Source organism: Aquarana catesbeiana, linkage group LG06 (assembly GCF_042186555.1).
Source record: "Aquarana catesbeiana isolate 2022-GZ linkage group LG06, ASM4218655v1, whole genome shotgun sequence".
NCBI classification, from domain to species: Eukaryota; Metazoa; Chordata; class Amphibia; order Anura; family Ranidae; genus Aquarana; species Aquarana catesbeiana.
The window spans coordinates 1,159,087-1,183,517 of NC_133329.1; the positions used below are offsets into that span (position 1 = coordinate 1,159,087).

At 52.2% G+C, this 24,431-nt stretch overlaps 1 protein-coding gene across 5 annotated transcripts in view; it reads left to right on the forward strand.

Moving 5' to 3' along the window:
- Nucleotides 1-24,431, forward strand: part of FBRS (fibrosin) — a 28,333-nt gene that overhangs the window by 1,981 nt on the left and 1,921 nt on the right. The window contains exons 2-17 of one of the 5 annotated variants that reach the window (XM_073635267.1): nucleotides 2,161-2,304; nucleotides 5,341-5,415; nucleotides 5,501-5,536; nucleotides 9,125-9,154; nucleotides 9,242-9,326; nucleotides 9,461-9,689; nucleotides 9,764-9,987; nucleotides 10,208-10,371; nucleotides 11,702-11,755; nucleotides 14,042-14,137; nucleotides 14,218-14,283; nucleotides 16,728-16,751; nucleotides 19,851-19,922; nucleotides 20,447-20,503; nucleotides 23,437-23,554; nucleotides 23,810-23,887. In XM_073635267.1, coding sequence (XP_073491368.1) covers nucleotides 2,161-2,304; nucleotides 5,341-5,415; nucleotides 5,501-5,536; nucleotides 9,125-9,154; nucleotides 9,242-9,326; nucleotides 9,461-9,689; nucleotides 9,764-9,987; nucleotides 10,208-10,371; nucleotides 11,702-11,755; nucleotides 14,042-14,137; nucleotides 14,218-14,283; nucleotides 16,728-16,751; nucleotides 19,851-19,922; nucleotides 20,447-20,503; nucleotides 23,437-23,554; nucleotides 23,810-23,887 — 1,552 coding nt within the window. The remainder of the gene's footprint in view (nucleotides 1-2,160; nucleotides 2,305-5,340; nucleotides 5,416-5,500; nucleotides 5,537-9,124; nucleotides 9,155-9,241; nucleotides 9,327-9,460; nucleotides 9,690-9,763; nucleotides 9,988-10,207; nucleotides 10,372-11,701; nucleotides 11,756-14,041; nucleotides 14,138-14,217; nucleotides 14,284-16,727; nucleotides 16,752-19,850; nucleotides 19,923-20,446; nucleotides 20,504-23,436; nucleotides 23,555-23,809; nucleotides 23,888-24,431) is intronic. The other 4 variants (XM_073635268.1, XM_073635270.1, XM_073635269.1 and 1 more) reach the window with 4 other exon arrangements.

A 24,431-nucleotide genomic window follows, 5' to 3' on the forward strand; every position in this document is an offset into this window, starting at 1 on the left:
GAATGATAGGTGGTTTTGATTGGGCGATTTGGTAAGTGGTTACATAGGTGGTGGGTGGAGCCCTCATTGGAAGATGTTGGGGAAGGAAAGGAGAAGATGCACAGTTGGTGATTTGGACATTTGAATGGACCCATTTGGTAGAAGTGGATTGGAGATCTGGTGAGAGGCTTGGAAAGCTTGGAGTACACTGGGGGGGGGGGGGGCGCGCTGGTGGTCTGTTCAGCTGCTTGGGAGACACTTGTTCTCTGGTGGACTCATTAAATATGGATGTGAAGATGTAGCTCTGGTGCAGCGTTTGAGGGATCTCATTAGTCAGTGGTGAGTCTTCCTTGTTTTTTAGTTGCGTTGTTTATTAATTTAAACAGTTGTTTATTTTCCATTGGGGGGCGATACCATCATGCAGGTTGACTTTCTAGTGGATGATAATTCTCATGGAGAAGTTCCACCACAGTAGTCCTGGAGAGGGAGAAGAAGCCAGGAGGTCATCCAGCTTTGACAGCAGCCATGAAGAATATCTCGTTTTTGGGTGGAGTTGGAACTTAAAGGGAACCTGTCAGGAAATTTCAGGATAGAAACATTGGGATTGGAATTGGTGAATTGTTTTTGAGGGAAGTCCTCCTAATCCTGGCCTAGTTACCTGGAACCAGGTGTTGGTGCACCGGATACACACTATCGCCAGGTCGGGTGGTATAGCCAGTAGGGATGCACCGATACCATTTCTTTTTACAATGATTACGAGTACTGATACTTTTTTTTTTAGTAATCGCCGATACCGACCGCAACTGTTTTGTTTTCACTTCAGCTGTCAGCGATGGTACAAAGCATTGAAAAGTTATTTACAAATGAAATAGATTTTTTTTAAATTTAGCGCTATTTCAATGTGAAATGTGTAAATATATCTTAATATAAATGTGTAAAAATATTCACTAACAAAGCAAACAAAAAAAAGTTAATTGTTTATCGTTTATAAAATAGACGCGAAGAAAAGAAAAAAATCAATCAAATAATAATTAAATGGAGGAGAATAGGGAGTTAATTAAGGCTGATTAGAGTAAATGAAGGGTTATTAAGGGGTTAAACAGGAACATTTGTTCATCCCTTTGATCTGCAGATAAAGAAACAGAAAGATACAAAAAGAAAAAATGTTTCTTTTTATTTTAATGTTTCAGGGCTGAGCAATGTTGTTAATAAACATTCAATTTCCGGACATCTTTAACACAGAGGAGACCCACTGACGGCTCAAAGAGCCGAGCCTGAAAGTATCGGTTTCAGGTATCAGTGCTTTTGTATGAGTTCCGATACTTGTGCAAATACTCGGTATCGATACTAGTATCGGTGCAACCCTAATAGCCAGGACCTTACAAAACAAGAAGGCCATTGCTGCGTCCCTATTCCTGTCCCACCAGCCAATGAAAAGGACTGGCGGGTTTAGGAACCTTCCATTTCTGTGATGAGGAGAGAGGTGGAATAGAATATTGGAGGCTTGGCTCTCTCCCTGCACGTGTCCTCAGCCCTACAATCCCGTCCTTCATATTTGAGATGTGACTTGAGGCTGGGGTGATGGGCCGGCCAGAAGAAGATGTCTTGTGAGACCATTCATGGTTGATGGGAGATTAGTGTGTGAAGTCCATTACTCCTATTACCAGCCCCTCCCCTCAGAACATCTGTGTGCAGTGATCAACAGGGTCATCACATGTTCTGCTCGCCCTCCTATTACCCGTCCCTCCTTTCAGAACATCCATACCTGGTGACCATCGGGGTAATCGCATGTTCTTTTCGCCCTCCTGTTACCAGCCCCTTCCCTCAGAACATCCATGTCCGGTTAGTGTCGGGCTCATCACATGTTCTGCTCGTCGTCCTATTACCAACCCCACCCCTCAGAACATCCATGTCTGGTGACCATCGGGGGTCATCACATGTTCTTTTCGCCCTCCTGTTACCAACCCCACCCCTCAGAACATCCAAGTCTGGTGACCATCGGGGTCATCACATGTTCTGCTAGCCCTCCTATTACCAGCCCCACCTCTCAGAGCATCCATGTCTGGTGACCATCGGGGTCATCACATGTTCTGCTCACCCCCTATCGGGAGGTCTCAGTATATAGGAGCCATGCAGCATCTGCATTACTAGTGTGAAATTCTCTGTCTCCTCTTCCTGCAGAGAGATGTCTCTGTGGAGCCGACACACCTGGAGGAGCCATACAAGAAGCGCCCCCCAGGGAAGAGAAAGCGAAGTGACGGAGGCAGTTCAGAAGATCCTGGAGTGAGTGAGAGCCAGCGTGAGGAGCGCCCCTTCAATGGACAGGTAACTCCGGGGTCCCCTTTATTCTAAAGACATATATTGAGGTGTGCAGAACTTTCTGTCCAGAGTGGATTGATTGTCCAGAGTGGATTAAAAATGATTGTCTATCTATTCCGTAATCAGGATTTCTGTAATTTCTGATGTCTTTGTAAGGGAGATCTGGGGGGAGAAGATTTACAATAGACAAGATAAGGCAAAGAATATCCAATCACATGCAAGGGAAAAAAATATAATTTTTCCTTGCACTTGATTGGATGTTGGAAGTCAGCAGAGCTCCCCCTCATTTATGAAGATCTCGAGCATCTACACTTGCAAATTGCACAGACTGTTTGCCATTAGTAAATCCACCCTAATGTCCTCCTGCCCTGGGACCAGTCCTCCCGCCCCCTGCCCTGGGACCAGTCCTCCCGCCCCCTGCCCTGGGACCAGTCCTCCCGCCCCCTGCCCTGGGACCAGTCCTCCCGCCCCCTGCCCTGGGACCAGTGATGGGAACATGGTCTCCTGTCCCTCCACTGACATGTGTTATAGGAACATGGTCTCCTGTCCCTCCACTGAGATCTGTCCCTCCACTGACATGTGTTTATAGGAACATGGTCTCCTGTCCCTCCACTGAGATGTATGATGGGAACATGGTCTCCTGTCCCTCCACTGGGATGTGTCCCTCCACTGACATGTGTTATAGGAATATGGTCTCCTGTCCCTCCACTGAGATGTGTTATAGGAATATGGTCTCCTGTCCCTCCACTGAGATGTGTTATAGGAACATGGTCTCCTGTCCCTCAACTGAGATGTGTTATAGGAACATGGTCTCCTGTCCCTCCACTGAGATGTGTTATAGGAACATGGTCTCCTGTCCCTCCACTGAGATGTGTTATAGGAACATGGTCCTCTGTCCCCCCACTGAGATGTGTTATAGGAACATGGTCTCCTGTCCCTCCACTGAGATGTATTATAGGAACATGGTCTCCTGTCCCTCCACTGAGATGTGTTATAGGAACATGGTCTCCTGTCCCTCAACTGAGATGTGTTATAGGAACATGGTCTCCTGTCCCTCAACTGAGATGTGTTATAGGAACATGGTCTCCTGTCCCTCCACTGAGATGTGTTATAGGAACATGGTCTCCTGTCCCTCCACTGAGATGTGTTATAGGAACATGGTCTCCTGTCCCTCAACTGAGATGTATTATAGGAACATGGTCTCCTGTCCCCTCACTGAGAGATGTTATAGGAAAATGGTCTCCTGTCCCTCCACTGAGATGTGTTATAGGAACATGGTCTCCTGTCCCTCCACTGAGATGTGTTATAGGAACATGGTCTCCTGTCCCTCCACTGAGATGTGTTATAGGAACATGGTCTCCTGTCCCTCCACTGAGATGTGTTATAGGAACATGGTCTCTTGTCCCTCCACTGAGATGTATGATGGGAACGTGGTCTCCTGTCCCCCCACTGAGATGTGTTATAGGAACATGGTCTCCTGTCCCTCCACTGAGATGTGTTATAGGAACATGGTCTCCTGTCCCTCCACTGAGATGTGTTATAGGAACATGGTCTCCTGTCCCTCCACTGAGATGTGTTATAGGAACATGGTCTCCTGTCCCTCCACTGAGATGTGTTATAGGAACATGGTCCTCTGTCCCTCTGCTGAGATGTTTTATAGGAACATGGTCTCCTGTCCCTCCACTGAGATGTATGATGGGAACATGGTCCTCTGTCCCCCCACTGAGATGTGTTATAGGAACATGGTCTCCTGTCCCTCCACTGAGATGTGTTATAGGAACATGGTCTCCTATCCCTCCACTGAGATGTATGATGGGAACATGGTCTCCTGTCCCTCCACTGAGATGTGTTATAGGAACATGGTCTCCTGTCCCTCCACTGAGATGTGTTATAGGAACATGGTCCTCTGTCCCTCCACTGAGATGTATGATGGGAACATGGTCTCCTGTCCCTCCACTGAGATGTATGATGGGAACATGGTCTCCTGTCCCTCCACTGAGATGTATGATGGGAACATGGTCTCCTGTCCCTCCACTGAGATGTTTTATAGGAACATGGTCTCCTGTCCCTCCACTGGGATGTTTTATAGGAACATGGTCTCCTGTCCCTCCACTGAGATGTGTTATAGGAACATGGTCTCCTGTCCCTCCACTGAGATGTGTTATAGGAACATGGTCTCCTGTCCCTCCACTGAGATGTGTTATAGGAACATGGTCTCCTGTCCCTCCACTGAGATGTATGATGGGAACATGGTCTCCTGTCCATCCACTGAGATGTGTTATAGGAACATGGTCCTCTGTCCCTTCATTGAGATGTGTTATAGGAACATGGTCTCCTGTCCTTCCACTGAGATGTGTTATAGGAACATGGTCTCCTGTCCCTCCACTGAGATGTATGATGGGAACATGGTCTCCTTTCCATCCACTGAGATGTGTTATAGGAACATGGTCTCCTGTCCCTCCACTGAGATGTGTTATAGGAACATGGTCTCCTGTCCCTCCACTGAGATGTGTTATAGGAACATGGTCTCCTGTCCCTCCACTGAGATGTGTTATAGGAACATGGTCTCCTGTCCCTCCACTGAGATGTATGATGGGAACATTGTCTCCTGTCCCTCCACTGAGATGTATGATGGGAACATGGTCTCCTGTCCATCCACTGAGATGTGTTATAGGAACATGGTCTCCTGTCCCTCCACTGAGATGTATGATGGGAACATGGTCTCCTGTCCCTCCACTGAGATGTGTTATAGGAACATGGTCTCCTGTCCCTCCACTGAGATGTATGATGGGAACATTGTCTCCTGTCCCTCCACTGAGATGTATGATGGGAACATGGTCTCCTTTCCATGCGCTCCTCATGTATTTGCTATGAGAACACTGTGCTATTGCTGACATGAAGCTGTATTGTATGTACAGGGATGTTCAGGTTCATTGTGTGGGGTGCCATCCTACTATGAAATGCGGTTCCATGATTGGTCAGTTGACTTTAGATTACACAATTGGTCCCTTACTGATCCGCTCCTCTGCTTTGTTGTGACAGAAGCGGCACTGCGCTGGGTTGGGCTCTCCAGAGGCGTGTGTGCGACATTCTGGTCCTGAGCATGCCGCTGGTCAGGTGAGTCATTCATGCCGATCGTGTGTTAGAACCTCTCTATGGTCACCATCATCTCTGAGGAATTGCACTTTATTGTCTCTTACAGGACTGTCGGCACTGTTGTCTGGACGCTGGCTACATTGTAAGTATACAGAGTTTTGGCTGATAAAGTGTGTGCCTCTGGGCTGACCCACTCATAAAATGTGTGCATCTGGGCCGACCCGCTGATAAAGTGTGTGTGCTTGGGGGGGCCTCGCTGATAAAGTGTGTGTGCTTGGGGGGGCCCCGCTGATAAAGTGTGTGTGCTTGGGGGGGCCCCGCTGATAAAGTGTGTGTGCTTGGGGGGGCCTCGCTGATAAAGTGTGTGTGCTTGGGGGGGCCCCGCTGATAAAGTGTGTGTGCTTGGGGGGGCCCCGCTGATAAAGTGTGTGTGCTTGGGGGGGCCCCGCTGATAAAGTGTGTGTGCTTGGGGGGGCCTCGCTGATAAAGTGTGTGTGCTTGGGGGGGCCCTGCTGATAAAGTGTGTGTGCTTGGGGGGGCCTCGCTGATAAAGTGTGTGTGCTTGGGGGGGCCCCGCTGATAAAGTATGTGTGCTTGGGGGGGCCCCGCTGGTAAAGTGTGTGTGTTTGGGGGGGCCCCGCTGATAGTGTGTGTGCTTGGGGGGGCCCCGCTGATAAAGTGTGTGTGTTTGGGGGGGCCCCGCTAATAAAGTGTGTGTGCTTGGGGGGGCCCCGCTAATAAAGTGTGTGTGCTTGGGGGGGCCCCGCTGGTAAAGTGTGTGTGCTTGGGGGGGCCCCGCTGGTAAAGTGTGTGTGCTTGGGGGGGCCCCGCTGATAGTGTGTGTGCTTGGGGGGGCCCCGCTGATAAAGTGTGTGTGCTTGGGGGGGCCCCGCTAATAAAGTGTGTGTGCTTGGGGGGGCCCCGCTGATAGTGTGTGTGTGCTTGGGGGGGCCCCGCTGATAGTGTGTGTGTGCTTGGGGGGGCCCCGCTAATAAAGTGTGTGTGCTTGGGGGGGCCCCGCTGATAGTGTGTGTGTGCTTGGGGGGGCCCCGCTGATAGTGTGTGTGTGCTTGGGGGGGCCCCGCTGATAAAGTGTGTGTGCTTGGGGGGGCCCCGCTGGTAAAGTGTGTGTGCTTGGGGGGGCCCCGCTGATAAAGTGTGTGTGCTTGGGGGGGCCCCGCTGATAGTGTGTGTGTGCTTGGGGGGGCCCCGCTGATAAAGTGTGTGCTTGGGGGGGCCCCGCTGGTAAAGTGTGTGTGCTTGGGGGGGCCCCGCTGGTAAAGTGTGTGTGCTTGGGGGGGCCCCGCTGATAAAGTGTGTGTGCTTGGGGGGGCCCCGCTGATAGTGTGTGTGCTTGGGGGGGCCCCGCTGATAAAGTAATTGTGCGTGGACCTCTGCGCTACTATGCAATGGCACATGAACTGCCGTGTACTGTAAGAATCTTGACTGTGTTGCTGCAAAATCTATAGTGTACACATACACCACCATAAAATAATAAAATCCATATATAAGTGATTTCGCGCAAAACACCAAAAGTATTTATAAGTGCCAATATCCATTAATTACTAGACATGACATAGATAAAACAATATTTAGTGCCAGTGAAGTTTAAAGGTAAACAAATCCAAAAATATATATATATAAAATGAATCTTTAAAAAATAATAAAAATAATTGGGTGGTGATTGTGGGAAAATCACGTGACATAAAAAACTCAATACTCCACACTGGTATATAAAAAGAAAAGTTCAATATCCAAAATAAATCTTCAGTGTGCAAAACCTCTTCAGTGCTCTTATAAAGAAAAGGTCCATAAATGTTTGGTTAAGTAAAAAATAGCCGTGTGAGATCTGCATACACCTATGCTCCCATTGCCCTTACCTCCAGGGGCTTGAAACAAAGCCTTGTAGACAGTGCTGGTGAGAAGGGATGTTCCGAATAATGCTGGATGATGGTAGCTGGCTTTAGATGGATGGATGTCCGTGCTGGATTCTCACTGAATTAAACTCCGGATCCTGGAACTCGTGCCAAAAAGACAGAAGAAAAAACAAGGGGGCCTCCCATAGTGTAATATAAAAAAACTAAGGTTTATTAAAAAAATTAAAAATAAACAGCGCACTCTGCATACAGTGCCTGTGATGGTACAGTGGGTGGCGGTTATACCGCCGTCACCGAGTACGAGACTTCCGGTACACAGTGTCAGCAAAGAGGGTTGCAAATTGTTTAGCTGTTCTATATTACGCTTCCGGGTTCCTACGCGTTACGTCACGTGACCTCGTGACTTACTCAGACCTGAGGAGGTCACGTGACGTAACGTGTAGGAATTATTTTTATTATTTTTTAAAGATTAATTTTATATATATATATTTTTGGATTCATTTACCTTTAAACCCCGCTGATAAAGTGTGTGTGCTTGGGGGGCCCCGCTGATAAAGTGTGTGTGCTTGGGGGGACCCGCTGATAAAGTGTGTGTGCTTGGGGGGGCCCCGCTGACAAAGTGTGTGTGCTTGGGGGGGCCCCGCTGATAAAGTGTGTGTGCTTGGGGGGACCCGCTGATAAAGTGTGTGTGCTTGGGGGGACCCGCTGACAAAGTGTGTGTGCTTGGGGGGGCCTCGCTGATAAAGTGTGTGTGCTTGGGGGGGCCCCGCTGACAAAGTGTGTGTGCTTGGGGGGACCCGCTGATAAAGTGTGTGTGCTTGGGGGGCCCCGCTGATAAAGTGTGTGTGCTTGGGGGGACCCGCTGATAAAGTGTGTGTGCTTGGGGGGACCCGCTGATAAAGTGTGTGTGCTTGGGGGGACCCGCTGACAAAGTGTGTGTGCTTGGGGGGGCCCCGCTGATAAAGTGTGTGTGCTTGGGGGGACCCGCTGACAAAGTGTGTGTGCTTGGGGGGGCCCCGCTGATAAAGTGTGTGTGCTTGGGGGGCCCCGCTGATAAAGTGTGTGTGCTTGGGGGGACCCGCTGATAAAGTGTGTGTGCTTGGGGGGACCCGCTGATAAAGTGTGTGTGCTTGGGGGGACCCGCTGACAAAGTGTGTGTGCTTGGGGGGGCCCCGCTGATAAAGTGTGTGTGCTTGGGGGGACCCGCTGACAAAGTGTGTGTGCTTGGGGGGGCCCCGCTGATAAAGTGTGTGTGCTTGGGGGGACCCGCTGATAAAGTGTGTGTGCATCGGGGTGACCCGCTGATAAAGTGTGTGTGCTTGGGGGGCCCCGCTGATAAAGCGTGTGCATGGGGGGGCTCCGCTCATAAAGTGTGTGCATCGGGGTGACCCGCTCATAAAGTGTGTGCATCGGGGTGACCCGCTCATAAAGTGTGTGCATCGGGGTGACCCGCTCATAAAGTGTGTGCATCGGGGTGACCCGCTCATAAAGTGTGTGCATCGGGGTGACCCGCTCATAAAGTGTGTGCATCGGGGTGACCCGCTCATAAAGTGTGTTCATCGGGGTGACCCGCTCATAAAGTGTGTGCATCGGGGTGACCCGCTGATAAAGCGTGTGTGCTTGGGGGGCCCCGCTGATAAAGTGTGTGCATCGGGGTGACCCGCTCATAAAGTGTGTGCATCGGGGTGACCCGCTCATAAAGTGTGTGTTCTTGGGGGTGACCCGCTCATAAAGTGTGTGCATCGGGGTGACCCGCTGATAAAGCGTGTGTGCTTGGGGGGCCCCGCTCATGTTTCTTGTGTCCTCTCTCCTCGGTTGTTGTGTCTTTTATCCTCTCCTGTGATTTCTTGCAGTGCGATGCGGAGAGCAGCTGTGATGAGCAGGTAGGTGGTCGATGTGAGGTGATGAGTACCTCATGTTTTGGACGGTGGTCTCTCTCGGGTTGACATTTCCTGTTTTGGTTCCTCTAGGCTCCGAGTGATGACTTGGCGGTGTCCTTCACCATATCTATGACTACATGTACGAGCTCTGATCTATGGGTCTGGTGTGCCATCGGTGATGCCTTTATTTTATTTCTTGGGATTGGTTTTCGGGATCCATATTGAGGGTGGGGGGGGGGAGGGGCTTACATCCTCTTTCTATGGTGCCCTCGGTCTTCTCCTCACTGATGCGATGTTTTTTGTCCGCAGCCTCTCCGCAGGTGTCAGGAGGACGCCCCAAGCTCACAGTCCTTTCCCAGATTTCTGGCTTGGGAAGAAGTTGTGAAAAGAGCCAAGAACCCGAGATTGAAATGATCCCGCCTCCTCGGTGCCCGTCACCCATCCCCCCACCAGCCAGTCCGCCCAGAGCTACCCCCAAAATAGAGCCAGTACCCGCTGAGACTCCTCCCACAACAAGCGTGGAGCCCAGAGCTAGCAGGTGAGTGGTGTAGAGAGGTAGAAGATAGGGTGCCGGTCACCTGGTGTCACCTCTACATAATCCTCTTCTCTCAGTTCCCACAGGAGCAGCGTTCCAAAATCTGTGCCGACGCCGGTGTCCCGGAGAACTCCCACCCCCTCCATCTCTCTACCTGTTCACACAGCCCCGCCCACTCTTCCTTCAATGCTGCGTCCCCCCTCCCACAATCACATGAACCTCTTTACTCCTTCCCAGGGTCTTCCACCCCCTCCTCCACTTCTGCAAGTCTCTGGCCACCCACCTTCGGCTGTGCTAGCTGGTAAGTAGTAGATGTGCGTTTGTATGTGGAGACCAGGGGGGGGCTGAACTAAAGCTAGACTGCGGAGCTTACAATTCAGTGTAGGGTTGTTCCAGGGACAGCGTATAAAGATGGCGGCATGGTAGATTATAATGGCGGAGGTTCTATATGGAAATTTGGGGTGGGGGTATTTGACCAATACTGTTATATACGATCGTCCCTGATGTCTCTCTCTTTACAGAACATAATCTTATTGGACAAGAGATGAGTTCCCGGTTCCTGGCGGCTCCAGGGGGCCCAGCTGAGCTTGGTGCTGCAGTCAGACCCATGTACCAGTTCCACCAGCACAACCATCAGCATACGCACCAGCACACGCACCAGCACTTCACACCCTACCCCCACAACGTGAGTCCAACCCATCCATGTCACCTCTTCCATCACAGGCTGTTCGTGGCCTCGCCCTATTCCCAAATACTTTACCTGTTCAGGTACCACCGCTGTCTGACCCCTCCCTGCTTCCTCATGACCTTGTATGGACACGCCCACATTCTCTACACTCCGCCCATCTCCTCCGTACACCTCGTCTCTTCACCCCCCCCATCTCCCCCGTACACCTCGTCTCTACACCCCTCATCTCTTCACCCCCCATCTCCTCCCTACACCTCGTCTCTACACCCCCCATCTCCTCCCTACACCTTGTCTCTACACCCCCCATCTCCTCCCTACACCTCGTCTCTTCACCCCCATCAACTCCCTACACCTTGTCTCTACACCCCCCATCTCCCCCGTACACCTCGTCTCTTCACCCCCCATCTCCCCCGTACACCTCATCTCTACACCCCTCGTCTCTTCACCCCCCCATCTCCTCCCTACACCTTGTCTCTACACCCCCCATCTCCTCCGTACACCTCATCTCTTCACCCCCCATCTCCTCCGTACACCTCATCTCTTCACCCCCCATCTCCTCCGTACACCTCATCTCTTCACCCCCCATCTCCTCCCTACACCTCGTCTCTTCACCCCCCATCTCCTCCCTACACCATGTCTCTACACCCCCCATCTCCTCCGTACCCCTCGTCTCTTCACCCCCCATCTCCTCCCTACACCTCGTCTCTTCACCCCCCATCTCCTCCCTACACCTCGTCTCTTCACCCCCCATCTCCTCCCTACACCTCGTCTCTTCACCCCCCAACTCCTCCCTACACCTCGTCTCTTCACCCCCCATCTCCTCCCTACACCTCGTCCCTTCACCCCCCATCTCCTCCCTACACCTCGTCTCTTCACCCCCCATCTCGTCTCTTCACCCCCCATCTCCTCCCTACACCTCGTCTCTTCACCCCCCATCTTGTCTGGGACTCTGTACTCCTGTCTGGGACTCTGTACTCCCCTCTACGCTCCTCTGACTCCCCTCTACGCTCCTCTGACTCCCCTCTACGCTCCTCTGACTCCCCTCTACGCTCCCCTGACTCCTCGTCCCTACGCTCCCCTGACTCCTCGTCCCTACGCTCCCCTGACTCCTCGTCCCTACGCTCCCCTGACTCCTCGTCCCTACGCTCCCCTGACTCTTCCATGCGCTCTGATCTCACCCTCCTTGTGTGTCCCGTCTGGGGCTCTGGACTCCTCCTGGCTGTCCCCGGTGTTCTGTGTAATGTGTATATATAACATGCATGTCTCCCATGTTGCTCTTCCTTCAGCTGATCTCTTTCTAACCTCCTCTCTTTCCCTCTCTTTGCAGTTTGAGAAATATCCGGGTAAAATAGAGAGTCTGTACAGACAGAATCCGAGTTCTGTAAGCAGCTTCTCCCTCTTCCTTCCATTGTCCGTCTCTCCATCCCCCATCCAGAGTCTCGCGTTTGGTTGTCTTCTCCCTCTTCCTTCCATTGTCCGTCTCTCCATCCCCCATCCAGAGTCTCGCGTTTGGTTGTCTTCTCCCTCTTCCTTCCATTGTCTGTCTCTCCATCCCCCATCCAGAGTCTCACGTTTGGTTGTCTTCTCCCTTTTCCTTCCATTGTCCGTCTCTCCATCCCCCATCCAGAGTCTCAGGTTTGGTTGTCTTCTCCCTCTTCCTTCCATTGTCCGTCTCTCCATCCCCCATCCAGAGTCTCAGGTTTGGTTGTCTTCTCCCTCTTCCCTCTATTGTCCGTCTCTCCATCCCCCATCCAGAGTCTCACGTTTGGTTGTCTTCTCCCTTTTCCTTCCATTGTCCGTCTCTCCATCCCCCATCCAGAGTCTCAGGTTTGATTGTCTTCTCCCTTTTCCTTCCATTGTCCGTCTCTCCATCCCCCATCCAGAGTCTCACGTTTGGTTGTCTTCTCCCTTTTCCTTCCATTGTCCGTCTCTCCATCCCCCATCCAGAGTCTCAGGTTTGGTTGTCTTCTCCCTTTTCCTTCCATTGTCCGTCTCTCCATCCCCCATCCAGAGTCTCAGGTTTGATTGTCTTCTCCCTTTTCCTTCCATTGTCCGTCTCTCCATCCCCCATCCAGAGTCTCGCGTTTGGTTGTCTTCTCCCTCTTCCTTCCATTGTCTGTCTCTCCATCCCCCATCCAGAGTCTCACGTTTGGTTGTCTTCTCCCTTTTCCTTCCATTGTCCGTCTCTCCATCCCCCATCCAGAGTCTCAGGTTTGGTTGTCTTCTCCCTCTTCCTTCCATTGTCCGTCTCTCCATCCCCCATCCAGAGTCTCAGGTTTGGTTGTCTTCTCCCTCTTCCTTCCATTGTCCGTCTCTCCATCCCCCATCCAGAGTCTCAGGTTTGGTTGTCTTCTCCCTCTTCCCTCTATTGTCCGTCTCTCCATCCCCCATCCAGAGTCTCACGTTTGGTTGTCTTCTCCCTTTTACTTCCATTGTCCGTCTCTCCATCCCCCATCCAGAGTCTCAGGTTTGATTGTCTTCTCCCTTTTCCTTCCATTGTCCGTCTCTCCATCCCCCATCCAGAGTCTCAGGTTTGATTGTCTTCTCCCTTTTCCTTCCATTGTCCGTCTCTCCATCCCCCATCCAGAGTCTCGCGTTTGGTTGTCTTCTCCCTCTTCCTTCCATTGTCTGTCTCTCCATCCCCCATCCAGAGTCTCACGTTTGGTTGTCTTCTCCCTTTTCCTTCCATTGTCCGTCTCTCCATCCCCCATCCAGAGTCTCAGGTTTGGTTGTCTTCTCCCTCTTCCTTCCATTGTCCGTCTCTCCATCCCCCATCCAGAGTCTCAGGTTTGGTTGTCTTCTCCCTCTTCCCTCTATTGTCCGTCTCTCCATCCCCCATCCAGAGTCTCACGTTTGGTTGTCTTCTCCCTTTTACTTCCATTGTCCGTCTCTCCATCCCCCATCCAGAGTCTCAGGTTTGATTGTCTTCTCCCTTTTCCTTCCATTGTCCGTCTCTCCATCCCCCATCCAGAGTCTCAGGTTTGGTTGTCTTCTCCCTTTTCCTTCCATTGTCTGTCTCTCCATCCCCCATCCAGAGTCTCACGTTTGGTTGTCTTCTCCCTCTTCCTTCCATTGTCTGTCTCTCCATCCCCCATCCAGAGTCTCACGTTTGGTTGTCTTCTCCCTCTTCCTTCCATTGTCCGTCTCTCCATCCCCCATCCAGAGTCTCAGGTTTGGTTGTCTTCTCCCTTTTCCTTCCATTGTCTGTCTCTCCATCCCCCATCCAGAGTCTCACGTTTGGTTGTCTTCTCCCTCTTCCTTCCATTGTCCGTCTCTCCATCCCCCATCCAGAGTCTCACGTTTGGTTGTCTTCTCCCTCTTCCTTCCATTGTCCGTCTCTCCATCCCCCATCCAGAGTCTCACGTTTGGTTGTCTTCTCCCTCTTCCTTCCATTGTCCGTCTCTCCATCCCCCATCCAGAGTCTCACGTTTGGTTGTCTTCTCCCTCTTCCCTCTATTGTCCGTCTCTCCATCCCCCATCCAGAGTCTCACGTTTGGTTGTCTTCTCCCTCTTCCTTCCATTGTCCGTCTCTCCATCCCCCATCCAGAGTCTCACGTTTTGGTTGTCTTCTCCCTCTAACTTCCATTGTCCGTCTCTCCATCCCCCATCCAGAGTCTCAGGTTTGGTTGTCTTCTCACTAAGTTGACTTTCTTTTTTCTCCCCGCAGTTCTTTCCTCCATTCTCTCCGGTCATTACTGCACTGCCCCCTGTTCTACCTCCCAGTGTCTCCTTTGGATCTCTACAGGGGGCTTTTCAGCCCAAGGTGAGTGGGGTTTAGGGGGCGTCTCAGACTCGTCTTTTGCCCCCTTGTCTGTTTTCTCATCTGTATTTTTCTGTTTGTAGAGCACAAGTTCTGAGCTGGCCTCACAATGCTCTGTGCCTCCAAACCTTACCCACAAGGCTCCTCAGGTGAGTGTTCTGGGGGGAGTCATGGTGACCATTCCCGAAATATCTCATCTACTGAATATGTGCACAGCTATGAATACTGGGGAACCTCGGATTGCGAGGAACGCGGTTAACGAGCATTTCGCAATACGAGACTTTTTTTTTTTAAATCCTGACATGGTTTGTGAGCGTCTCACAAAACGAGCAGGATTCAAGCCTCTGTGATGTGCAGTACCACATTTGGCCAGAGGTGAGGGGGTGCCGGTGATATTCGGAGCTGTTTGGAAATACTCTGTTCCCGAGTGCCTCCGAGCGTTCTCCGAGTATGTCCGAGTCTCTCCGGTGCCCCCCACCCTCCCATCTCTGGCCACACGCGGTATTGCATGCAATAGAAGTCAATGTACAACAAATTATCTTCATTTTCTATTGACTTGGATTACAAGCATTCTCCTGGAACGGATTATGTTCGTAATCCAAGATTCCACTGTATTCCGATCTCACCTCTTCCTGAGAGACTTGTATACCCATAGGAGCTTGAAGACTGGTGGTCAGACTCCATTAATAAGAAGGGATTGGTAGTCAGACTCCATTGATGATGGGAAGAGATTGGCTTTCAAAATACAGTAGCTGACAAAAGTAAGTACACCCCTCAGTGACATTTGTGTAAATCTTTTCTTCTATCTTTTCATGTGACAACACTGAAGAAATGACACTTGTCTACAATGTAAAGTAGTGAGTGTACAGCTTGTATAACAGTGTAAATTTACTGTCCCCTCAAAATAACTCAACACACAGCCATTAATGTCTAAACCGCTGGCAACAAAAGTCAGTACACCCCTAAGTGAAAATCTCCAAATTGGGCCCAAAGTGTCAATATTTTGTGTGACCACCATTATTTTCCAGCACTGCCTTAACCCTCTTGGACATGGAGGTCACCAGAGCTTCACAGGTTGTCACTGGAGTCCTCTTCCCCTCCTCCATGATGACATCACAGAGCTGGTGGATGTTAGAGACCTTGCGCTCCTCCACCTTCCGTTTGAGGATGTCCCACAGATGATCAATAGGGTTTAGGTCTGGAGACATGCTTGGCCAGTCCATCACCTTTACCCTCAGCTTCTTTAGCAAGGCAGTGGTGGTCTTGGAGGTGTGTTGGGGTGGTTATCATGTTGGAATACTGCCCTGCGGTCCAGTCTCTGAAGGGAGGGGATCATGCTCTGCTTCAGTATGTCACAGTACATGTTGGCATTCATGGTTCCCTCAATGATCTGTAGCCCCCCAGTGCTGGCAGCACTCAGCCCCAGACCATGACACTCCCACCACCATGCTTGACTGTAGACAAGACACACTTGTCTTTGTCCTCCTCACCTGGTTGCCCCCACACACGCTTGTCACCATCTGAACCAAATACGTTTATCTTGGTCTCATCAGACCACAGGACATGGTTCCAGTAATCCATGTCCTTAGTCTGCTTGTCTTCAGCAAACTGTTTGTGGACTTTCTTGTACATCATCTTTAGAAGAGGCTTCCTTCTGGGATGACAGCCATACAGACCAATTTGATGCAGTGTGCGGCGTATGGTCTGAGCACTGACAGGCTGACCCCCCCCACCCCTACAACCTCTGCAGCAATGCTGGCAGCACTCATACGTCTATTTCCCAAAGACAACCTCTGGATATGACGCTGATCACGTGACCTCAACTTCTTTGGTGGTCCATGGCGAGGCCTGTTCTGAGTGGAACCTGTCCTGTTATACCGCTGTATGGTCTTGGCTACCGTGCTGCAGCTCAGTTTCAGGGTCTTGGCAATCTTCTTATAGCCTAGACCATCTTTATGTAGAGCAACAATTCTTTTTTTCAGATCCTCAGAGAGTTCTTTGCCATGAGGTGCCATGTTGTACTTCCAGTGACCAGTATGAGAGAGTGAGAGCGATAACACCAAATTTAACACACCTGCTCCCCATTCACACCTGAGACCTTGTAACACTAACGAGTCACATGACACCGGGGAGGGAAAATGGCTAATTGGGCCCAATTTGGAGATTTTCACTTAGGGGTGTACTGACTTTTGTTGCCAGCGGTTTAGACATTAATGGCTGTGTGTTGAGTTATTTTGAGGGGACAGTAAATTTACACTGTTATACAAGCTGTACACTCACTACTTTACATTGTAGACAAGTGTCATTTCTTCAGTGTTGTCACATGAAAAGATAGAAGAAAAGATTTACACAAATGTCACTAAGGGGTGTACTTACTTTTGTCAGATATTGTACTTAGCAGTGGAAGTGGCGTCATGTAAATACCAATATAACTGTCTGGAAGAGCTGAATAAAGGAAATATAAGCTCCTTGGGGGCGGGGACTGATGTGAGTGTACAATATATGGAAAGCGCTGCGTAAATTGATGGCGCTATATAAATACCAGCAATAAATAAGATACTAATCAGGGTCTTATCATGTGTTTCCTTTGTAGATAACGGAACAGTTCAAACCCCGGGTAAGTCTGTTACTGCAACCCGCCATGTGTACAGGCAGTCTGCCGGCCGTGTGCTCGCCATGTTTACAGGCAGTCTGCCGGCCGTGTGCTCGCCATGTGTACAGGCAGTCTGCCGGCCGTGTGCTCGCCATGTGTACAGGCAGTCTGCCGGCCGTGTGCTCGCCATGTGTACAGGCAGTCTGCCGGCCGTGTGCTCGCCATGTGTACAGGCAGTCTGCCGGCCGTGTGCTCGCCATGTGTACAGGCAGTCTGCCGGCCGTGTGCTCGCCATGTGTACAGGCAGTCTGCCGGCCGTGTGCTCGCCATGTGTACAGGCAGTCTGCCGGCCGTGTGCTCGCCATGTGTACAGGCAGTCTGCCGGCCGTGTGCTCGCCATGTGTACAGGCAGTCTGCCGGCCGTGTGCTCGCCATGTGTACAGGCAGTCTGCCGGCCGTGTGCTCGCCATGTGTACAGGCAGTCTGCCGGCCGTGTGCTCGCCATGTGTACAGGCAGTCTGCCGGCCGTGTGCTCGCCATGTGTACAGGCAGTCTGCCGGCCGTGTGCTCGCCATGTGTACAGGCAGTCTGCCGGCCGTGTGCTCGCCATGTGTACAGGCAGTCTGCCGGCCGTGTGCTCGCCATGTGTACAGGCAGTCTGCCGGCCGTGTGCTCGCCATGTGTACAGGCAGTCTGCCGGCCGTGTGCTCGCCATGTGTACAGGCAGTCTGCCGGCCGTGTGCTCGCCATGTGTACAGGCAGTCTGCCGGCCGTGTGCTCGCCATGTGTACAGGCAGTCTGCCGGCCGTGTGCTCGCCATGTGTACAGGCAGTCTGCCGGCCGTGTGCTCGCCATGTGTACAGGCAGTCTGCCGGCCGTGTGCTCGCCATGTGTACAGGCAGTCTGCCGGCCGTGTGCTCGCCATGTGTACAGGCAGTCTGCCGGCCGTGTGCTCGCCATGTGTACGGGCAGTCTGCCGGCCGTGTGCTCGCCATGTGTACAGGCAGTCTGCCGGCCGTGTGCTCGCCATGTGTACGGGCAGTCTGCCGGCCGTGTGCTCGCCATGTGTACGGGCAGTCTGCCGGCCGTGTGCTCGCCATGTGTACGGGCAGTCTGCCGGCCGTGTGCTCGCCATGTGTACGGGCAGTCTGCCGGCCGTGTGCTCGCCATGTGTACGGGCAGTCTGCCGGCCGTGTGCTCGCCATGTGTACGGGCAGTCTGCCGGCCGTGTGCTCGCCATGTGTACGGGCAGTCTGCCGGCCGTGTGCTCGCCATGTGTACGGGCAGTCTGCCGGCCGTGTGCTCGCCATGTGTACGGGCAGTCTGCCGGCCGTGTGCTCGCCATGTGTACGGGCAGTCTGCCGGCCGTGTGCTCGCCATGTGTACGGGCAGTCTGCCGGCAGTGTGCTCGCCATGTGTACGGGCAGTCTGCCGGCAGTGTGCTCGCCATGTGTACGGGCAGTCTGCCGGCAGTGTGCTCGCCATGTGTACGGGCAGTCTGCCGGCAGTGTGCTCGCCATGTGTACGGGCAGTCTGCCGGCAGTGTGCTCGCCATGTGTACGGGCAGTCTGCCGGCAGTGTGCTCGCCATGTGTACGGGCAGTCTGCCGGCAGTGTGCTCGCCATGTGTACAGGCAGTCTGCCGGCAGTGTGCTCGCCATGTGTACAGGCAGTCTGCCGGCAGTGTGCTCGCCATGTGTACAGGCAGTCTGCCGGCAGTGTGCTTGCCATGTGTACAGGCAGTCTGCCGGCAGTGTGCTCGCCATGTGTACAGGCAGTCTGCCGGCAGTGTGCTCGCCATGTGTACAGGCAGTCTGCCGGCCATGTGTACAGGCAGTGTGCTCGCCGTGTGTACAGGCAGTCTGCCGGCCGTGTGCTCGCCATGTGTACAGGCAGTCTGCCGGCCGTGTGCTCGCCATGTGTACAGGCAGTCTGCCGGCCGTGTGCTCGCCATGTGTACAGGCAGTCTGCCGGCCGTGTGCTCGCCATGTGTACAGGCAGTCTGCCGGCCGTGTGCTCGCCATGTGTACAGGCAGTCTGCCGGCAGTGTGCTCGCCGTGTGTACAGGCAGTCTGCCGGCAGTGTGCTCGCCATGTGTACAGGCAGTCTGCCGGCAGTGTGCTCGCCATGTGTACAGGCAGTCTGCCGGCAGTGTGCTCGCCATGTGTACAGGCAGTCTGCCGGCCATGTGTACAGGCAGTGTGCTCGCCGTGTGTACAGGCAGTCTGCCGGCCGTGTGCTCGCCATGTGTACAGGCAGTCTGCCGGCCGTGTGCTCGCCATGTGTACAGGCAGTCTGCCGGCCGTGTGCTCGCCATGTGTACAGGCAGTCTGCCGGCCGTGTGCTCGCCATGTGTACAGGCAGTCTGCCGGCCGTGTGCTCGCCATGTGTACAGGCAGTCTGCCGGCCGTGTGCTCGCCATGTGTACAGGCAGTCTGCCGGCCGTGTGCTCGCCATGTGTACAGGCAGTCTGCCGGCAGTGTGCTCGCCATGTGTACAGGCAGTCTGCCGGCAGTGTGCTCGCCATGTGTACAGGCAGTCTGCCGGCAGTGTGCTCGCCATGTGTACAGGCAGTCTGCCGGCAGTGTGCTCGCCATGTGTACAGGCAGTCTGCCGGCAGTGTGCTCGTCATGTGTACAGGCAGTCTGCCGGCAGTGTGCTCGTCATGTGTACAGGCAGTCTGCCGGCAGTGTGCTCGCCATGTGTACAGGCAGTCTGCCGGCCGTGTGCTCGCCATGTGTGCCGGCAAACACAATTGAAATATATTCTAGATTAATCTTTCCTGCTGCAAGCCCTCATCATCCATATCTGGTCCTCAGAAGATCTGTCTGTCCATCATAGTCCAGGACTCCCAGTTTCATTATACGGGACGATTATCCTTCCTGTCCGATCGCTCAGTCATACAATAATAGATATTTTATAGATTGTATCTGTCTTATATATTATTAGTACATGTAAATCTTTTGTATAAATTGTTGGTCATTTGTCACAATTAATCATTTTATTTGTTTTCTTTAGTCATTTTTAATAAGTAGAGACTCCTTGTGATTGGTTGGAGACTCTGTGATGGGGGGCTCTGCAGACATTGTTGGGGGTCTTACATGTCGTCTTGTTTGTGTCACAGAGGTCCGGGCGCTGGTGTGCAATGCATGTCCGTGTGGCGTATATGATTCTGCGTCATCAGGAGAGAATAAAGGTATGGTATGAGCTCCTCCCAGCATATTGTCCTCCTCTGTATGTATACAGATATATATCCTTCTACTGAGCCGATGTCTGGATACACCACACAAGGGAGGAGCGCGGGGGTCACATCTCTCATGGAAACCAAAATCTGGAAATAAAAAGCAGACCTTTCTGCCCCCCCGCCCGCCATGTGCACCTTTGTTAGATGTGGGGAGATGGTCCAATGCTTGGAGACTCGGGTATTGGGCCATGTATGGTATTGATGGTGGTCAGCGGTATGGTACAGCCTTGTCTTCAGGGATTGGTTGGTGCCATTTGGAGAAAGGGTTCCCATGTCACACTGACCATCAGTCACTGATAGAGAATATAGGACCTCCCTTCTTCTACGCACATGTAGTACCAGTCCAGCGAGGTGTGGACCTGCGCTGTGGGGGTGTCAGGGTTATGGCGGATGTGGGACAGGGCGGCCCCCAGGTAAGTGCTGTGATATCACTGTAAAGGAGTTTCCTTGCTTTACCACAATTATTTATTAACTAGTTGGACTTGAACGCTGAGTGTTGGAGAAATCACTGGAATGTCAATCTCATCACAAAAGCAAGTTTATTTACCCTTCTAATCGACCATTTCATGACTCCGCGGTGTAATGCTGTCCTCATTGTCTACAGACTCCGATTCCTCTCTTCTATAGCCTTCCCTCTTCTATAACCTCCTCTCTTCTATAGCCTTCCCTCTTCTATAACCTCCTCTCTTCTATGTCCTCCCCTCTTCTCTGGCCTCCCCTCTTCTATAGCCTCCTCTCTTCTCTGGCCTCCCCTCTTCTATAACCTCCTCTCTTCTCTGGCCTCCCCTCTTCTATAACCTCCTCTCTTCTCTGGCCTCCCCTCTTCTATAGCCTCCCCTCTTCTATAGCCTCCCCTCCTCTATAGCCTCCTCTCTTCTCTGGCCTCTCCTGTTCTCTGGTCTCTCCTCTTCTCTGGCCTCCTCTCTTCTTCTATAGCCTCCTCTCTTCTCTGGCCTCCTCTCTTCTCTGGCCTCCTCTCTTCTCTGGCCTCCCCTCTTCTATAACCTCCTCTCTTCTATGGCCTCCCCTCTTCTCTGGCCTCCCCTCTCCTGTTCTCTGGCCTCCCCTCTTCTATAACCACCTCTCTTCTCTGGCCTTCCCTCTTCTATAGCCTCCCCTCTCCTGTTCTCTGGCCTCCCCTCTTCTATAACCACCTCTCTTCTCTGGCCTTCCCTCTTCTATAGCCTCCCCTCTCCTGTTCTCTGGCCTCCCCTCTTCTATAGCCTCCCCTCTCCTGTTCTCTGGCCTCCCCTCTTCTATAGCCTCCCCTCTCCTGTTCCCTGGCCTCCCCTCTTCTATAACCTCCTCTCTTCTCTGGTCTTCTATAGCCTCCCCTGTTCTCTGGCTTCCCCTCTGCTGTTCTCTGGCCTCCCCTCTCCTGTTCTCTGGCCTCCCCTCTTCTATAGCCTCCCCTCTTCTATAGCCTCCCCTCTCCTGTTCTCTGGCCTCCCCTCTTCTATAACCACCTCTCTTCTCTGGCCTTTCCTCTTCTATAGCCTCCCCTCTCCTATAACCTCCTCTCTTTTCTGGTCTTCTATAGCCTCCCCTGTTCTCTGGCTTCCCCTCTGCTGTTCTCTGGCCTCCCCTCTTCTCTAGCCTCCTCTCTTCTCTGGCCTCCTCTCTTCTCTGGCCTCCTCTCTTCTCTGGCCTCCTCTCTTCTCTGGCCTCCTCTCTTCTCTGGCCTCCCCTCTTCTATAACCTCCTCTCTTCTATGGCCTCCCCTCTTCTCTGGCCTCCCCTCTCCTGTTCTCTGGCCTCCCCTCTTCTATAACCACCTCTCTTCTCTGGCCTTCCCTCTTCTATAGCCTCCCCTCTCCTGTTCTCTGGCCTCCCCTCTTCTATAACCACCTCTCTTCTCTGGCCTTCCCTCTTCTATAGCCTCCCCTCTCCTGTTCTCTGGCCTCCCCTCTTCTATAGCCTCCCCTCTCCTGTTCTCTGGCCTCCCCTCTTCTATAACCTCCTCTCTTCTCTGGTCTTCTATAGCCTCCCCTGTTCTCTGGCTTCCCCTCTGCTGTTCTCTGGCTTCCCCTCTGCTGTTCTCTGGCCTCCCCTCTCCTGTTCTCTGGCCTCCCCTCTTCTATAGCCTCCCCTCTTCTATAGCCTCCCCTCTCCTGTTCTCTGGCCTCCCCTCTTCTATAACCACCTCTCTTCTCTGGCCTTTCCTCTTCTATAGCCTCCCCTCTCCTATAACCTCCTCTCTTTTCTGGTCTTCTATAGCCTCCCCTGTTCTCTGGCTTCCCCTCTGCTGTTCTCTGGCCTCCCCTCTTCTCTAGCCTCCTTTCTTCTCTGGCCTCCCCTCTCCTTTTCTAAAGCCTCCCCTCTTCTATAGCCTTCTTTCTCCTGTTCTCTAGCCTCCTCCCTTTCTCATTATTCTCTTTTTTTTAGCCTCATTTCTTCTTTAGCCTCCCCTCTTCCTCTTTGTTCCTTGCCTCCTCTGTTCTCCAGGCCTCCCCTCTTCTTTTTTGTTCCTTGCCTCCCCTCGTACTCTTCTCTAGCCTCCTCTGTTCTCCGGCCTCCCCTCTTCCCCTTTGTTCCTTACCTACCCTCTCCTTGTTCTCTTCTTTAGCCTCTTCTGTTCTACAGGCCTCCCCTCTTCTTTTTTGTTCCTTGCCTCCCCTCTCCTTGTACTCTTCTCTAGCCTCCTCTGTTCTCCAGGCCTCCCCTCTTCTTTTTTTGTTCCTTGCCTCCCCTCTCCTTGTACTCTTCTCTAGCCTCCTCTGTTCTCCAGGCCTCCCCTCTTCTTTTTTTGTTCCTTGCCTCCCCTCTCCTTGTACTCTTCTCTAGCCTCCTCTGTTCTCCAGGCCTCCCCTCTTCTTTTTTTGTTCCTTGCCTCCCCTTTCTTTGTTCTCTTTTCTAGCCTCCTCTGTTCTCCAGGCCTCCCCTCTTCTTTTTTTGTTCCTTGCCTCCCCTCTCCTTGTACTCTTCTCTAGCCTCCTCTGTTCTCCGGCCTCCCCTCTTCCCCTTTGTTCCTTACCTCCCCTCTCCTTGTTCTCTTCTTTAGCCTCTTCTCTTCTCTAGCCCCCCCTCTTCCTCTTTGTTCTGTACCTCCCCTCACCTTGTTCTCTTCTCTAGCCCCCTCTGTTCCTTACCTCCCCTCACCTTGTTCTCTTCTCTAGCCCCCTCTGTTCCTTACCTCCCCTCACCTTGTTCTCTTCTCTAGCCCCCTCTGTTCCTTACCTCCCCTCACCTTGTTCTCTTCTCTAGCCCCCTCTGTTCCTTACCTCCCCTCACCTTGTTCTCTTCTCTAGCCCCCTCTGTTCCTTACCTCCCCTCACCTTGTTCTCTCTTCTAGCCTCCTCTGTTACTCACTTCCCCTATCCTTGTTCTCTTCTCTGGATAGGACTTTGCCCTCCTCACCCCCTCTCTTTCGTCTCACCTGGGTAACTCTATCCTCCTCCCCTGAGCACCTCCTGATCTCACATGGGTTTGGTCTTTGTGTCTCATATGGGACTCCTCTATCTCACAGCTTGCACAAGGGGCTCAACATAAGCCTGAATTCCGTAGTGACCTCCTTTGCCTGAGTACTGGACTCGGCTCTCTCCCCTCCACACACGAGCTGTCTCGGCCCCCCACCCTCATGACTGGTAAAGGATTGCATGCTTCTCTTGCACAATTTCTATGTGGTGTTAGTCCTTTGTTAGATGTTTCCAGTCTGGATCTCCTTTCTACAAATCTTTATTTCTTCTCTTTAGTCGTCTTGCATGTCCATAGGAAGTCTTTGTACTCTTCCTCCTCTGGCTGTCTGCCATTCTGTAGGTCTCTGTAGGTGTTTAGTTTAGCCCCAGGTGCTGGCCAGGGGGGTTTTATTTGTCTTCTCAGGGTGATCTTTGTTTTCTCAGGTGCTGTATCTCATACCCCTGGTCAGTTTCAGGTTGCATCCTCCGCTGCCCAGTTCCTTCCTCACTCCGGGCCTGTTGGTGAGTATTCCAGTTTTGATGTTCTCCACTGTCACGCTCAGTTAATGGAGTCGTCTGATGTCTGGAGCGTCTATAATTTCCATTGGTCAGCTTCTGCACAGTATGAGCACCCATGGCCTACAAAAAGGTGATCCATGTTCTAGGTGAAGCCTGGTGGGCACAGTGTAGAATGAGCACCCATGGCCTACAAAAAGGTGATCCGTGTTCTAGGTGAAGCCTGGTGGGCACAGTGTAGAATGAGCACTCATGGCCTACAAAAAGGTGATCCGTGTTCTAGGTGAAGCCTGGTGGGCACAGTGTAGAATGAGCACCCATGGCCTACAAAAAGGTGATCCGTGTTCTAGGTGGACACAATGGTCTCCTGGCTTATGTCCCTTTTGAGAGATCAGGTGCCCGGTATCTTCCAGCTCATAATATCAGCAGCAAGGATTGAAACATTGTGCAGTTATGTGTGGAAATCATTTCCATGCAGAGGTCTGAAGAATTGTTGGGTGGGCTACCTGTGGAACATCTACTGAACAAAAAGGTATCATTTTTGGGTGGA